This window comes from Magnolia sinica, chromosome 9, assembly GCF_029962835.1.
Source record: "Magnolia sinica isolate HGM2019 chromosome 9, MsV1, whole genome shotgun sequence".
In the NCBI taxonomy this organism is placed as follows: domain Eukaryota; kingdom Viridiplantae; phylum Streptophyta; class Magnoliopsida; order Magnoliales; family Magnoliaceae; genus Magnolia; species Magnolia sinica.
Window position 1 is genome coordinate 57,369,458 of NC_080581.1, and position 14,350 is coordinate 57,383,807.

General features: G+C 38.4%; 1 protein-coding gene across 2 annotated transcripts in view; it reads right to left on the reverse strand.

Moving 5' to 3' along the window:
* The window catches only part of LOC131255469 (calmodulin-binding protein 60 A-like), a 119,256-nt gene that overhangs the window by 30,419 nt on the left and 74,487 nt on the right, over window positions 1-14,350 (reverse strand). The window contains exons 5-7 of one of the 2 annotated variants that reach the window (XM_058256197.1): window positions 13,115-13,275; window positions 12,541-12,744; window positions 5,219-5,349 (exon numbers count right to left, since the gene is read on the reverse strand). In XM_058256197.1, coding sequence (XP_058112180.1) covers window positions 5,305-5,349; window positions 12,541-12,744; window positions 13,115-13,275 — 410 coding nt within the window. In that variant the 3' untranslated portion in view covers window positions 5,219-5,304. Of the gene's footprint in view, window positions 1-5,218; window positions 5,350-12,540; window positions 12,745-13,114; window positions 13,276-14,350 lie in introns of those variants that run through there. The other variant, XM_058256196.1, reaches the window with a different exon arrangement.

Genomic DNA, 14,350 nt, shown 5'->3' on the forward strand with positions numbered 1-14,350 from the left:
TTTCCTATTTTCTTTTAGTTGTTCTCTTTCCTCTTTAATGAAATTGCGTTGCTCTTAACAAAAAAAAAAAAAGAGAGAGAGAGATTAGGAAATTTTGCTCAGGAAAAAAAAAAAAAAAACATGTGTGATATTGAGACCGCAATCTTTCGTTTCCTTTCCAATTGTTGATGATTTCTTGGTGAAATATCATGTGTTGTTGATATTTTGCAATATCGATGGATGTTTTAAATGGAAGGTTGGATGGTTAAACAGGCTAGATGGGAGGGTTGGACTGATTTCTTATAACAACACATGCTTTTAAGGCTTTTTTTTGCAATTTTTTTTTCTAAATATACATGTACATTTTAACATCTCATGAAGTTTCGTTGAAAATTCCACCGTTTTTCCCATGTTTCCCCGCATTTCCGGTTATCAATGATATTATCGGCAATATCAATATTGTTTCTGTATCCTTGGCTAGCGAAACTTGTAGTGATACCGATATTTCCAACATCGATTGTATCCATACCATCCATCCATTTTAAGAGATCATTTTAGAGCATGAGCCAGGGAACGATATGCGTTGAACCCTGATTGTGGCCCCACCGATTATGTGTTATATCCACACCGTCCATCCATTTGGAGAGACCATTTTAGGGCCTGAGCTAAAGAATGAGGCCGATCCAATACTCAAGTGGACCCTACCATAGAAAATAGTGGGGACTGACACACACCGTTGAAACTTTAAACCACTTATGTGGGGCCCACCATGATGTTTATTTGAGATCCATCCTGTTCATAAGTTAATGTAGATATGGGTCAAGGGAACACACAAATATCAACTTGATCGAAAACTTCTATGGCCCTCACAAAGTTTTTAATGGTAGGCATTCAATCCCCATTGTTTTATGTGGTGGGGTCCACTTGAGCTTTGGATTTGACACATTTTTTTTCTTTCTCATGATATAAAATAATCTCTCCCAAGGAATGGATGGAATGGATAGACAATACATATATAAATGCGAGCCCCACTGTAAGGGTTGCACTGTCTTAAGTGCATAATCCAAACTCCTTAGGAGCACGAATTAGGTGCTATTGTAGGGCCCACCATGATGATATGTTGTATATCCACTCCGTCCATTCGATTTTTCAACTCATTTTTGGATCTTGTCCCAAACATTAAGTACATCTAAATTTTAGGTGGACCACACCACATGAAACAGTGATGATTAAATGTTCACCATTAAAAACATACGAAGGCCCTCTTTAAGTAGATCCGTCATGTTTATTTGTCATCCAACCCGTTGATAAGGTCAACCAAAAGTGAATGAAGGGAATATACAAAGATGAGCTTAACCCAAAACTTTTGTGGCCTATAAAATGCTTTTAATGGTTATTCACCACTTTTTATGGTGTGGTTCACCTGAGATTGGGATCTGCTGAAGTTTTGGCCTAACGTCCTTAAATGATATGAAAAATTAGATGGACAACATGGATAAAACATATACATCATGGTGGACCCCATAAAGCCCGTTTGTAAAGTAAGTGAATTAGTTGTTGTATCGCACACTAGAGGCATTGCTGGTGTACGTATGTATGAACGATGGAAAGAGGATTAAAGCTCTATGGCCCCATCATGATGTATTTATTATATCTATACCAACCATCCATTTGGTGAGATCATTTTAGGACAAGTAACAAAAAAGTGAGTCATATCCAAAGCTCAAGTGGACCACATCACAAATAGCAGGGGGACAATGATTCCCACCGTTAAAACATTCGTAGGGCCCACCGTAATGTTTCTTCTCCATCCAATCTATCCATAAGGCCACACTAGATGAAGAGAAAAAAGCAAATATTAGATTGATAAAAAAACTTCTACGACCCCAAGAGGGTTTCAATGGTAGACGTTTAATCTCCCACTACCTTATGCGGTGTGGTCCACTTGATCTTTGGATCTGTCTTATTTTTAGGCTCAGCCCTTGGAACGATCTCACAAAAATGGACAAACAGTTTGGATATAACATATACCTCATGGTAGGGCCCACGAAACTCGCCAACTCACCAGCCAGGTCGTTGGTGTGCTGTACACCACCCGATCTGCTTCCATAAATGGCATCGGAAGCCATTTTTGCAGCAAGAAAGGGTTCTAGTCTTTCCGGAACCCTAAATCTCAAATCCCAAATCCCTATGATTTTGGCAGATTTTTCGCCGAAATCTCCATTTTGCTGAAAATCTCTCCCCTATTCGACGAAAAAATAGGAAAATCGGGGTTTTTTTCACACTTATGGCACACCACTACCTCTCGATCGAGTGGCCCACCAGATTCAACTTCCAATTACGCTCACATCTTCTGCAGGTACCGAAATCCCCTCTATTAAATAGATTTCCCACTTCTTCTTTTTTTTGGATTTTTTTTTTTTAAAAAAAATTCAATAATATTGCAAACCCGACATTCTCGGCCTTTTATCATTAGAATTCTCTCCTCAAATGGTTGTTGACTTTGTAATGTGTGACTGTATTGCTAATATTGGGGATTTCGCAAAAAATCATGTGATAGTGTACAATATATCACACGATACAAAAAAGTCTGTTTTTTTTTTTTTTTTTTTAAATAAATTATTTCTAGGACTTTTGATGGGTTTCGTCTCGCTAGCTAGTGATAACAGTAAAGACACCTTTGGTAATGAGGTAAATATGTATATGAGGTGTATTATAAGTTATTCTGCCATTGTTTGGGTAAAGGCACCTTTGGCAACGAGGTAAATATGTTCCATACTTACTCTCTCTATCTTCATCTTAAATAGTCCATACCTACCCTTATTGTTTTATGCCATCAACGAATTGTTAGATTATGCGACGTTATTGGAATGCTTGGGTGCAGGCCACAATGAGGTCGATGAGTCAAATGATAGCAAGTGAATTTTTGTATTAGTTACCTCTTAGAAGCTAAAGATATTTTTCATATTATTTTAGTAGATGTGAAACTAATGAAAAAAGTTATCTATTTTGCAGGCGAATAATGTGCCATATATGGGAGGGATTATGAGGTGTTGCAGTGGCTAACTGCACATGTACTCGCACAGATGATGTCCTTACCTTGTGAAAGGAATTGGAGCACATTCTCCCTCATTCACATGAATAAACATAACATATTGGGATATGAGAGAATTCAGAAGCTAGTGTGTTGCTACTATAACGTAAAGCTACGAGCAAGACTGTTTTGCATGGAAGAAAGAAGAAAAGAGCAAGACCCATTGGACTTGATGATGAACGGACAACATACGTATGATGAAGAGGATGAGCATGAACCACTATACGAGTGGGTTAGGTCAGATGATTTGGATACTTCCGATGGGTGACCAGAGCCATGTGGCGGTGGAAACAGCGTCATAGGGGATAAATTGTGGGATAGTATGCAAGAGCTCTCTATTCACTGTTTGGGAGGCATAAATTGTGTTCAAGAAGCGGCATTGCAGCATGCCTTTGTGCCAAAAAAAAATTAGGTAAGCCATCCACCGAACAACAAAATATAATAATTTGAAGAGAGTTTATTAGGCATATGGCCACTTTAGTGACAGTTAGTCTGGTCAATCCTGACTTTGTAATATTTGATCACTTTAATGGGAAGAATTGCTAGCAATGGGCACGAAAAAAAAAAAAAAGATTTTCTGCTGAAACAGCTCAAGATCGCTTATTTATTAATCGAAATGTGTCTTGCTCAACCCGATCCAACTGAACATTTGACTGAGGATGAAGTTGAAGAGTGATGCATCCTGATACAAAGGGGAATGAATGATGACTATATGTGTCGCCATCACATTCTCATGTGCTCACGGATTTTCTATATGACTTGTATGTTAAGAGTAGAGATTGCTAAGGATGTATGAGATGCCTTGAAAATCAAGTATCTGACAGACGAGGCTGGTAATAACAAATTCTTAGTAGGAAATTACTTAAGAGTTTAAGATAGTTGATGATAAACCGATTCCTATACAAGTGCATGAATTCCAACTTATTGCCAACAAAATTGTATCCTTTGGCATGAAAATTGATGAGAATTTTAATGTCGGACAATTATATCAAACTGCCATTATCTTGGAAAGATTATCGAAAGCTCGACTATAAAAGGGATATCATTTGAGTAATTCATTCATCATCTTAGAATTGAAGAAGAAAGATTCCGCAATAAGAAAACTAACTAAAAATGCAATCAAGAGGTCCTAACAATAAGAAGAGGAAGTTAGATTATGACAATATGCCACAAAAATTCAAAAAGAACAAACCTAAGAACGATGACTGACATATTTGTGGAAAACCTAGATATCATGCAAAAGAATGTCAACATTGAAAGGTGAGTATGATGAAATGGTTGTAGTAGTAGTTTCTGAGGATAATATTATGGGAAATGAGAAAGGTTGGTGGGTTGACACTAGAGCCACCAAGCATGTCACATGTGACTGGAGTATTTTCAGGACCTATGAACCAATGGGAATTAACATGAAGCTCTCTACATGGGTAACTCATCCACTAAAGTCAGGGGAATTGAAAATATTGAGGTAAAGCTTTCATTTGAGGAAAATGCTCACTCTAAGGGATGTCCTGCGTACACAGTCATCAGGAAGAACTTATATAAGGTTACTTGGTAAGAATTGTCTTAAAATGATGTTTGAATCCAATAAGTTTGTTTTATCAAAGAATGTGACTTTTGTTGGAAAAATAACGTGCTTGCAATGAAATATTCAAACTCAACATTATTAATGAAATAAACATTGTCTTTTCTGTGTATATGGTTGATAGAATGAATCTTTCACATGGTGGATTAAGAAGCGTGAATTTTTATTCTATAAAGTGAATGTCAAATTTAAGGTTAATTAATAAAGTTGATAATGATCACTTAGACAAATGTGAAACTTATAGCAAATGCATAATTACCAAAAGGCCTTTAAAAGGGTGGAAAGAGAAACTAAGCTTTTAAGGTTGGTACATGGTGACGTATGTGAGAATCTAAGCTTCTTGAGGTGATTAACTTTATCACTTTTATCGATGACCACTCTAGATATACTTATGTGCATCCTATCAGAACAAAAGATGAGGCCTTGGATAAATTTAAGATATTTAAGGCTACGGTAAAGAATTATCATAATATAAGAATTAAAATTCTTATATCAGATAAAGGTGGTGAATACCTATCTTATGAGTTCAATAAGTTTTATGAAACTAATGAAATCATACATTAATTCTCTGCAACTTATACCCCATAACGAAATGAAATGACAGAAATAAATAACAGGTCATTGATAGAAATGTTGAATTGCATGCTCACTAGTTAAGGGTTGCCTTTGAACCTCTGGGAAATGGCTCTGTTTTCTACATGCCACATACAAAATAAATTTCCATTTAGAAAAACCATCACCTTAGCATATGAGATATGGAAAGGCAAAAACCCTAATCTTAATTACTTGAGGATTTAGGGATGTTTGACCGAAGTCAGCTTACTTGATAAAGATAAACCAAAGTTAAGAACTCATGCAAGCATGCGTGATTTTACAAGTATTGACGTGTGAAAAGTCACACTTTCCAAGTTGCTGAAAATTGGACAACACTTGTGGCAATGTTCGAGATAATTGACAGAGGGGCAAACGGTGTCCGTTCAAGGTAAATAAGCCATTTGAAAGTTCATCAAGTCTACTTCTACATAAAATTAGTTTCGCTGTAACTTGAATTATAATGAGAGATATTTGCCCCGAATAATGAAGATGTGTGTTTTTGACTAAACAGTTGAAAGTGAGGATGCCTTACATATGTTGCAGGCGTTGTTGGTTCATTCTAAAGCTTGGATCTTAGCTCTTCAAGTTAGTTTTTCAACAAGTACAAGATCATCCCAATAAAACTATTGACGAGTAAGACAAGGTCATTTTCCTAAGACTGCTCTATGCAGAAGAAAACAAGGTGCGCTGGTTAAGTAAATTAGATGACATGGCGCATCATGTAGCAAATGCTGCTTAGTTAGATAGAGCTGTTACCCACCTGTCATTGGCGCTTATATGAAACTATTAGAGAACGCCATGTGACAGCTCGCACTCCTCTATCAACAAGGTAAAGAGCTCCTCATTTCATTAACAATAACATGTACAAAGGTTAGAAATTCCATCCACCTCTTTCCCTCTTTCTTCTTCTTCCCTCTCCTCTTCAAATATGCCTAGATCAATGGCTCCTGATTAGTGGCCAATGATCAGCGGCCAACAATTGAAGCCAATGGCCCATGTTCAATGGCCAACGATCAATATTAGCACCTAGATCTGTCCACATCTAAGGCTAGCGTTCCAACACCTGTTTAGATCTCATTCAATCTCCAAGACGCCAAATCCCAGTTTGAGATCAGTAACAGATCCGGATCTGTATTTGAAGATCAACAGTAGCCGTGAACCACAATCGACATACGACCATTGATCTGATTCGAGGACTCCGACGAACCAGATGTGGAAGCCTATCATTGGCCATTCCCTACAACATTCCATGGCAGATCTGATCATTCTTCTAAACCAAATTTATCTATAGCTTCCTAACCAATCTCAATCCTTTTTATAATTTGATTTTAGTTCTGCTTGATACTCAGTTCTACTTCTGGTTTCATGCCCTGCTTATGGCAGGCTAATCTCATGCGATCTAGATACTCTAGGAGCTGTTTGTGATTTAGCAGTGAGCAAGGAAAGTCGTCCATTAGATGGGCCCCGATCACAGATCCAAAGCTGGATTTGTTGCAGCCTCACCAAGACAGCCATGAATGATGTTTCTCATCTTCGTTTACATGCATTGCGGCCCATTTGGGAAGGACGTCTGGACCCTTTTTCATTAGTAGCTACCATCTAAAGCCCTCTTAGAGCATTCAGATCAAGGGACCCACCAAATTTTAGTCCATTCGTCATGAAGTAGGAGCTTCTTAGCCGTCCATTCATCCAAAACCTCTTCTTGACCATGAGGTGAGGAGGATCCCCAACCGTTGATCCTGTCCAGCGACATAAGGTAACACTATTACTCTTCACGATAGCAGCTGTTCATAGTCAGGACTATCCATCACATGGCCCAGTGGAACCTGTAGCATGTGCACGTCATGTGCGTGTAGATCACTCCTGATCAATAGTCAGGACTATCCATCACATGGCCCAGTGTTCAGTCCATCAATGGCTCATTATGCTGATCACTACCCGGCCTAGATCACAGCCAACCATGTAATGAATTGGAATTTTCCAAACCTGTTTAGAACTACATGTGAGTGTGCACCCCGGCTACCCCCACGTGTGACCACATTTCTGCACCTGTGCAAGTTTGTGCATGTGCAAACCCTTATGAGTGAGCATGTATACACATCATAGACTTGCATACACAAAAATAATTCGAGGGTGTTAACCAAAGGCTAAAAGGAAAGACCATTTACTTCACTTTCCACATCACCACCCCCTTTAGGGGCTGTTTGATTTTTAATTCCCTTGGGAAATGCTCGGTAAATAGGTAATAAATAGTACTTGGATTATAGAGGACGAGCTACAATATTTGAATCCAGACATCTTGGAGCACTATAGGAGTTTTAATCTGCTAAAGACGAACTCTTCTTAGCCAAGGAGGACATCACTTCACATCCACATTTGTGTACGTATTAGATGAAGAGGCATGCCACACCGATTTCTTTGTGGTTAGGCGATTACCCATGATCAGGTTGAAGACCCTATGTGTATGTGCGAGCATTTGGAAGACCCGACATTGGGAAGATACACATGGGCTGCTTTAGGGAGTGGGCTAGACTGTCAGATTCGAGGGACATGATGATCGGTCTGTTGGATCATATAAATCACATGATCGAGCCATTGATCGCGGATCGTCTTCATCAGTTTTTAGATTCTATCATATTTTAGGATTTAGTTTATGATTACTTTATGTTTCGACACATTATGAGTGATTTAGTTGATTTTTCTTTAGACTAGGATCATTGTAACGTCCCGGAAAAATCCGTACAAGGACCCAAGTACCACCTCAGGCAAAAATCACCCAGGACCAAAACCTTTAGAAATTAAGTTAATATCAGCAAGTATTAAACTAGAGTACTTGTGAAATTAGCACTAATCACTTTAAATATGATCTACAAGACCCAAACTGTGCAGTATCATTGACGCTACATTACCTTGAAATCTAGAATCTATCCCTAAAGCCGGTTGCTCTCGAAAGCACATCGAAACTCCGTATCAGACCTGGACCGCACGTCGAAAGTCTGATGACCGTAAAACTATACAGTTATGACTGCATTACTGGACTTGACAACCCCCTCGGAAATCAAGTCTTAATTGTGTCTAGAAATGCACAACTTAAGCCTAGAACAAAGTGTGTGAGAAACGTGGATATCCTTAGAAATAAAATCCGAATTTAAGTAATCTGAGTCGTGTCGCTTACGCGCCAAATATAAGGATTCAGACCGTCAGAATCTGATCCAAATACACCCTCAGATCAGGGAAAATGTCCCATATATGGCCATGTACTTGTGGCTCTGATCGAGTGACCATGACTGTTGAACTGAAACTGGTCCACCACGGCTGATCTGTAAACCCGATCGGAACGAAAACTCAGCCTGACCTAGATCTAATGTCAGGGAGCTTAAGTCCGACCGCACATGGAAAAGGGGCCACCAGAAGTGCTCCGTTGGGCAGAAACAGACGCCCTTTGAATATAACCTAAGTATACCTCGGCCCTGGGGCCAATTCCATTAGTCCTGGGCCTATAGAAGGACCTTAAACACTCTCTCATATTCCATAAGAATTCTAAAACCCTAAGAAAGAGAATAAAGAAAAGAAAAGGAGAAAGGAAAGAAAGTGAGGGTGAGAGTTAGAGATTCTTCCTGGGATCCGATCCCGCTAATCCACGCACTCAACCGCCATTCCTGTATCGCTATACAGACGATTCTGACTCCGTACTTGGATAAGAAAACCTAATCCTAACTTGTCTTAGGGTTTCTGACTAGCGTAATAGATGAATTAGCTAACCTATTCCCTGTTATAGGCTATTGTGGTGCCGTAGACAAGACTTAGCCTGTAAAACTGAGTTCGCTACGAGTCTACCGGCGAAAGGTGCGGACTATAAACGTATAGGTTATGGTTTTCAAGGCTTTCAATGTCGGTTAATGATTTATGACTGACTTGAATCGCTATCACATGCTCAGATACGATGATTCTCATTGTATTTGTTGATATGACTAAATGAATCTGGAATTAGGATAAATACTTGTTATGATAGATGTTTGATAATACATGATCGTTGTATGTGTTGCAACTCCTATGTGAAAGGATTTGTTATAATATACGTTTTAAGTAAATTAATCTATGTATGTTGGAATATGTAGTCTAAGTGTTTGTAGAAATGTCTGAATGATCAGGGATGTAGTAATTGTACTTTACATGGGTGTTGAGATGATATTCTCAACTACCTTAATGATGTGTATGATTTCCTCCATGTAACTTACATTCTTTGTCTGTTTTATTTAAGGACTGCATATGTTTGAATTTATGTTTAAGTTGAAATCCATCAAATACTCACATGCTTGTATGATTGGAATTGTTGATCCATTACTGCTCCGATTATCTTGTATGATTATCTGTTATAATTGAATGTGTTTAGGACTACGGAATAGTCCAGGCAATCGGTAACAGGCACTGAATAGGTGGCTGAGGTTGTTTCACCACATAGGACGTGATCGATGAATCTGAGCCATACTTGGGATGTCGGCAGTGGTTAGGCCACACGAAGTACTTATCGCACTTCATGTCGATCAACTCAACGTGCGCTCGTACTAGTTGAGCTCGTCAAGTAACCCGATTGACCCGATATATGTTCACCATGTATGAACGCTACTGCTTGAATCTAAGGTACCAAACTTACCAGTGAAAACCCCTTTAACCTTGGTACCTCAATCCGCTAAGACTCATGAGCCGGGCATGGTGGTATGGGACACCGTGGTCGAGCTGTCGGCCTACGCTAGGGTGACGAGCCTCCTCATAGTGTCCAATGAGCAACACAGCCTCGTGAGCCGAATACGGTGGTATAGGACACTGTATTCGAGCTGTCGGCCTACACTGATAAGGTGACGAGCCCTTTGTAGTGACCTCAAGCGTACGCTAAGACTGCGTAGAGGCGACGAGCCCTTACGTAGCAACAGGAGTACAAACTAGGCCTGCACTGAAAAGGTGACGAGGCCTTTGCAGTGACTTAGAACCGTAACATCGTATGAGATTTACTAGGACCGACGACCCTAGAATGAATCATCGTTTGGGAATTGATGCAAGGGAGATACCTTAGCTTCTCAATCCTGCTGTATGAAAAGGACTAATAAGAACTTGGTAATCATACTCATGCACCGCATTGCATGTGCCGTTTGACGATGTGTAGAGAGCACGAGGAAGTGACTGACATGCGCGACCGTTAGATGAAGATCGCTGAAGGAGTGCAGGCGAGGGCATGCATCATTTATACATACCATTCCTGCATTAATCAAAGTACTTAAGGATGTTCAATTATATTGCTTTATCATTACTTCTTGACTGAATTGAGAACATGTTAACCTTTGCTTTATTGTTCCACTGAGTTGATCACTCACTCCCACGTTACGGGACAGTGTTTTAAACACCAACCAGACTCTGTCTTAGTTGCAGATGGAGACCCGACTGGCGAGGCAGAGCCAGATTTCGAAGACGAGGAAGATACTTTCTCGTATATGCAGTATTCAGGCGAGTTCATATAAACCGTTCTGATCGACAGGGCTTCGGGGTTACACTTGTAGAGGACTCACATTTTTTGACATTTTGTAACTTAAAATAGTATTTGTAATATTTCACCTGGGAGGTGTTTATACTCTGGAGATGTACCATGACTTATATGTTTTTATATCCATCTCTTACAGTCTTCCGCTTGCGTAATTTAACTATCTCTGGAGTATAATATGCTGTTTTGGTATGATCCCATTCATGTTTAATGCACTAATATGGACAATATTAATCATCATTAAATATGTTGCATAAGTGATGCGTTGGAACTCGAGAGTTGGACTTCTACTCGGCTCCCGATTTTCAGGGCGTTACAGTCATTTTCATCAAATTTCATAAGACAGTTGAATTTGTAATTTTTGAAATTTATTGAAGCTATAAAAGAGGGGTGGGCGTGTGAACTATCTTCATCAGGTTTTTTAGGGAAAAAAAAAAAAAGAAATGCTCCTTACTTCTTCTTCTTCTATCTTCATGTGATTTGAAGGTGACTTTTATGTGATTTGAAAGAAAGATTAGTGAGACTCAAATCTTCATCAATGGAGATACCTCGCACCCATCTATCACTCTCATTATCATTCATTCATCAACCATCGATGTATTCTTCAAGTTCTTCAATTTTCTCCATCACAAACCTTCCCCATTCTTCCAATTTTTCATCCTTCCACACTTATCAACGAACCAAACCTTAAAGACCCAAACCTTCACAGCCTAGCCCACATGTGTGACCGTATGACTATACGCGTGAACCTATAGGGTTGGTTATGCGGCCACACTCCTGTCTCTTTGGCTTTCCATTACTCTTACATCAAAACCATACTCTCCATTTTCCAAACCCTAATTCTAAACCTATAAATCCCTAATTTTTCAAGTTTTCCCTAAATCCCCTAAACCCTAATTTCACCATATGTAGTATTTGGTCTTCTCCTTTGAAATAGGCTTTACCCTATGCTATTTAGATGTCCCTACATCCATTAAATTATAATTTCATTTATTTAATGGTCTTGTAACATCATGTTTGATAACCTAGGCTAGAATTATGGATGATCTTCTCGTAGGATTTTGATATTTGTGATGATGATAGCAAGTTCTATATATATATATATATATCTATATATATATATATATATATATATATATATATATGTATATATATATAAAGTTAATAATATGGCTTTCTTATCCCCTCAATATTTGAGTTCATGCATCGGTCCTAGATCACTAGGCTTCACACGTTTTGGATAAAAAGAAGGAAGAGTGACGCATAATTTAGGCCATCATTTTGGAAAGAGTGTATTTGTAGGAAATGGATTCTTTGTTATGCTTACTTTGATTCGGTATTGGGAAAGCTATTCTATGGATTTTTTAAAAAACAACATTTGCATAGAAAGAGAGGATCTTTAACACTTTGACTATTGGTATGAAATCTATTTCTCTAAAATCTGCAAGCTAGCTTTTATGAAAAAAATAAAAATAAAATGCCTCTTTTGCTTGAATGATCCCAACAAAACCGCTGCTAAGTATTTTTAGGGTTCCAAGCACACTAAATAGAAATACTTGCTGATTTCGTACTTTCTTAGTAGTCAATGTATTTCTACATGTTCTTGAATATAAAATATTCAGGTAAGGTTGAGCCATATGATTCCACATCCATACCCATATTGTCCCATGAAACTTGAAGGTTCTATCTGTTGTAAGTAGTCACTTGAAGATGGAAAAGAAACTCCAAGAAAGAGAAAAGGAAAGAAGAATGTTGTACCTTTTGGATTTCTGGAAGGTCCTTGATGGGAATGAATCTCCCTTCGAAGAGGAACCCTTTCACTGCTCGCACAATGTTGAAGACAACTCCCTTTCCCCATTCGACCTTGGAGTAATAGACGTACGTTTCGCTACCAAGATCACATTCTTCTGCATGGTTCTTTATAACTTCCCACCTCTTGTCATTGATTCGGAAGCGTAGGATCTGCACATGCTTTCCTAAACAATAAGGTTTCCTAGTTCCATGCATCTACATATGTGGAACATCTAATCCATACACCAGAAAGCCACATTGTGGAGATTTCCATGACCAATAATCAGGCTGACCAGATCATCAGGTGGGCCATAGTGTACGGAACTAATGGATGGCTAAAAAACTTGGTTTCACTATCTATTTTATTTTGTACACAGGCCCACTTAATAACCGGACCAACATGGTGGGTATCGCTAGATGGACGGATCAGAAGTTTGACACACACACACATACACACATGTATAGACAGACATGTATGTATGTATATGTATATGCATGATCAGATGGTGTAAGTTACAATGAAGGTGACATGAGGTTTTACATTTTGGAGCCTTGGAGTATCTGTATGTAGCTTTATCAGAAAGTCCTTTACAGTATTGATGTTCTCTCCCTTTAGACGCTTATGAATATTACCATCTCTACCAATTTCTTCCAAGCTCCATACTTCATTATCCAATGAGGGGGGATGCTTCTTCTGGTATGCTGCAAAGAAAAACCAAGAGTTTGGTTTTATAGCTTCCAACTGTTAGATAACTTCTAATTGAGGATTCTGGGTTTACAAGTTATGCACATTGCAAAGAAGGATATATGAAGAACAAGCCAATAGTTCATGCAAAACTGACCACTTTGATACGGAGGAATTATATGAAACTGACATGAGGACACTCACAAATACTCAGGTTTTCTGTAAAAGTGAGGTCCACCTCTTGGGTAGATCTCAAACCTTGGATCTAGATTCCAGTCCTGTAGCAGGATCTAGGTTTTTCTGGGCATTTGTTCTTCATTAAGGATAGATTGTAGGGTGACTTCTTCAATTTGAAGAAGATCGACATCAGCAATCTCATCCTTCGCCGCATTCTTCTGAGGTATATGATATGAACCATTCATTTTTTGTTTTGTTCTAGAAATTCAGGATCTACGCATTGTGTTCTCCTTGTTCAGATTATGAGAACAATTATGAAAATCATGCTCATGTTTGTCTTTCTAAAATACCATAAAAAACTGGTATTAGACGCATGATCTTCGGTTTCAAGTTTCTTGATTTTCTTATATATTCGAATCTGTTTTTCCTGAATTGATTTGGACATGTAATTTGAAGAGCATGTTCTAAGCAACATGAGTTTCAAATTCGTCTAGATTGGGGTTTCGTATTATAGGATCCCATTGATTCAATTTTCTATATCATTGTCTATCGAAATTGAATCATAGGCTAATTTGGGCATAGGGAATAATTTGAAGGGCTAGATTTTTTCTAATAAGATTATGATTGTGTGAGATCATTAATGGATGGAATGGCAGCAATCAATAATCGGGGGGACTTTATTATTATTTTAATTTTTCTATGTTTAAGAAATTAAAGGGTTGGAAACTTGCTTGTTTAAGCCGTTTCTTTATTTAAATACGTCCGTGTAATTTTCTATTTTTATGGTAGATGGATGATGAAATTATCATCGTAGGTGGGCCAGTCAGCTCAATCATTCATGCATTTTATGTCGTTGGTTTGTTTGACCTTCACCATCCTTCAAAATGGACACATTAATGTCTACCATATTTTTTC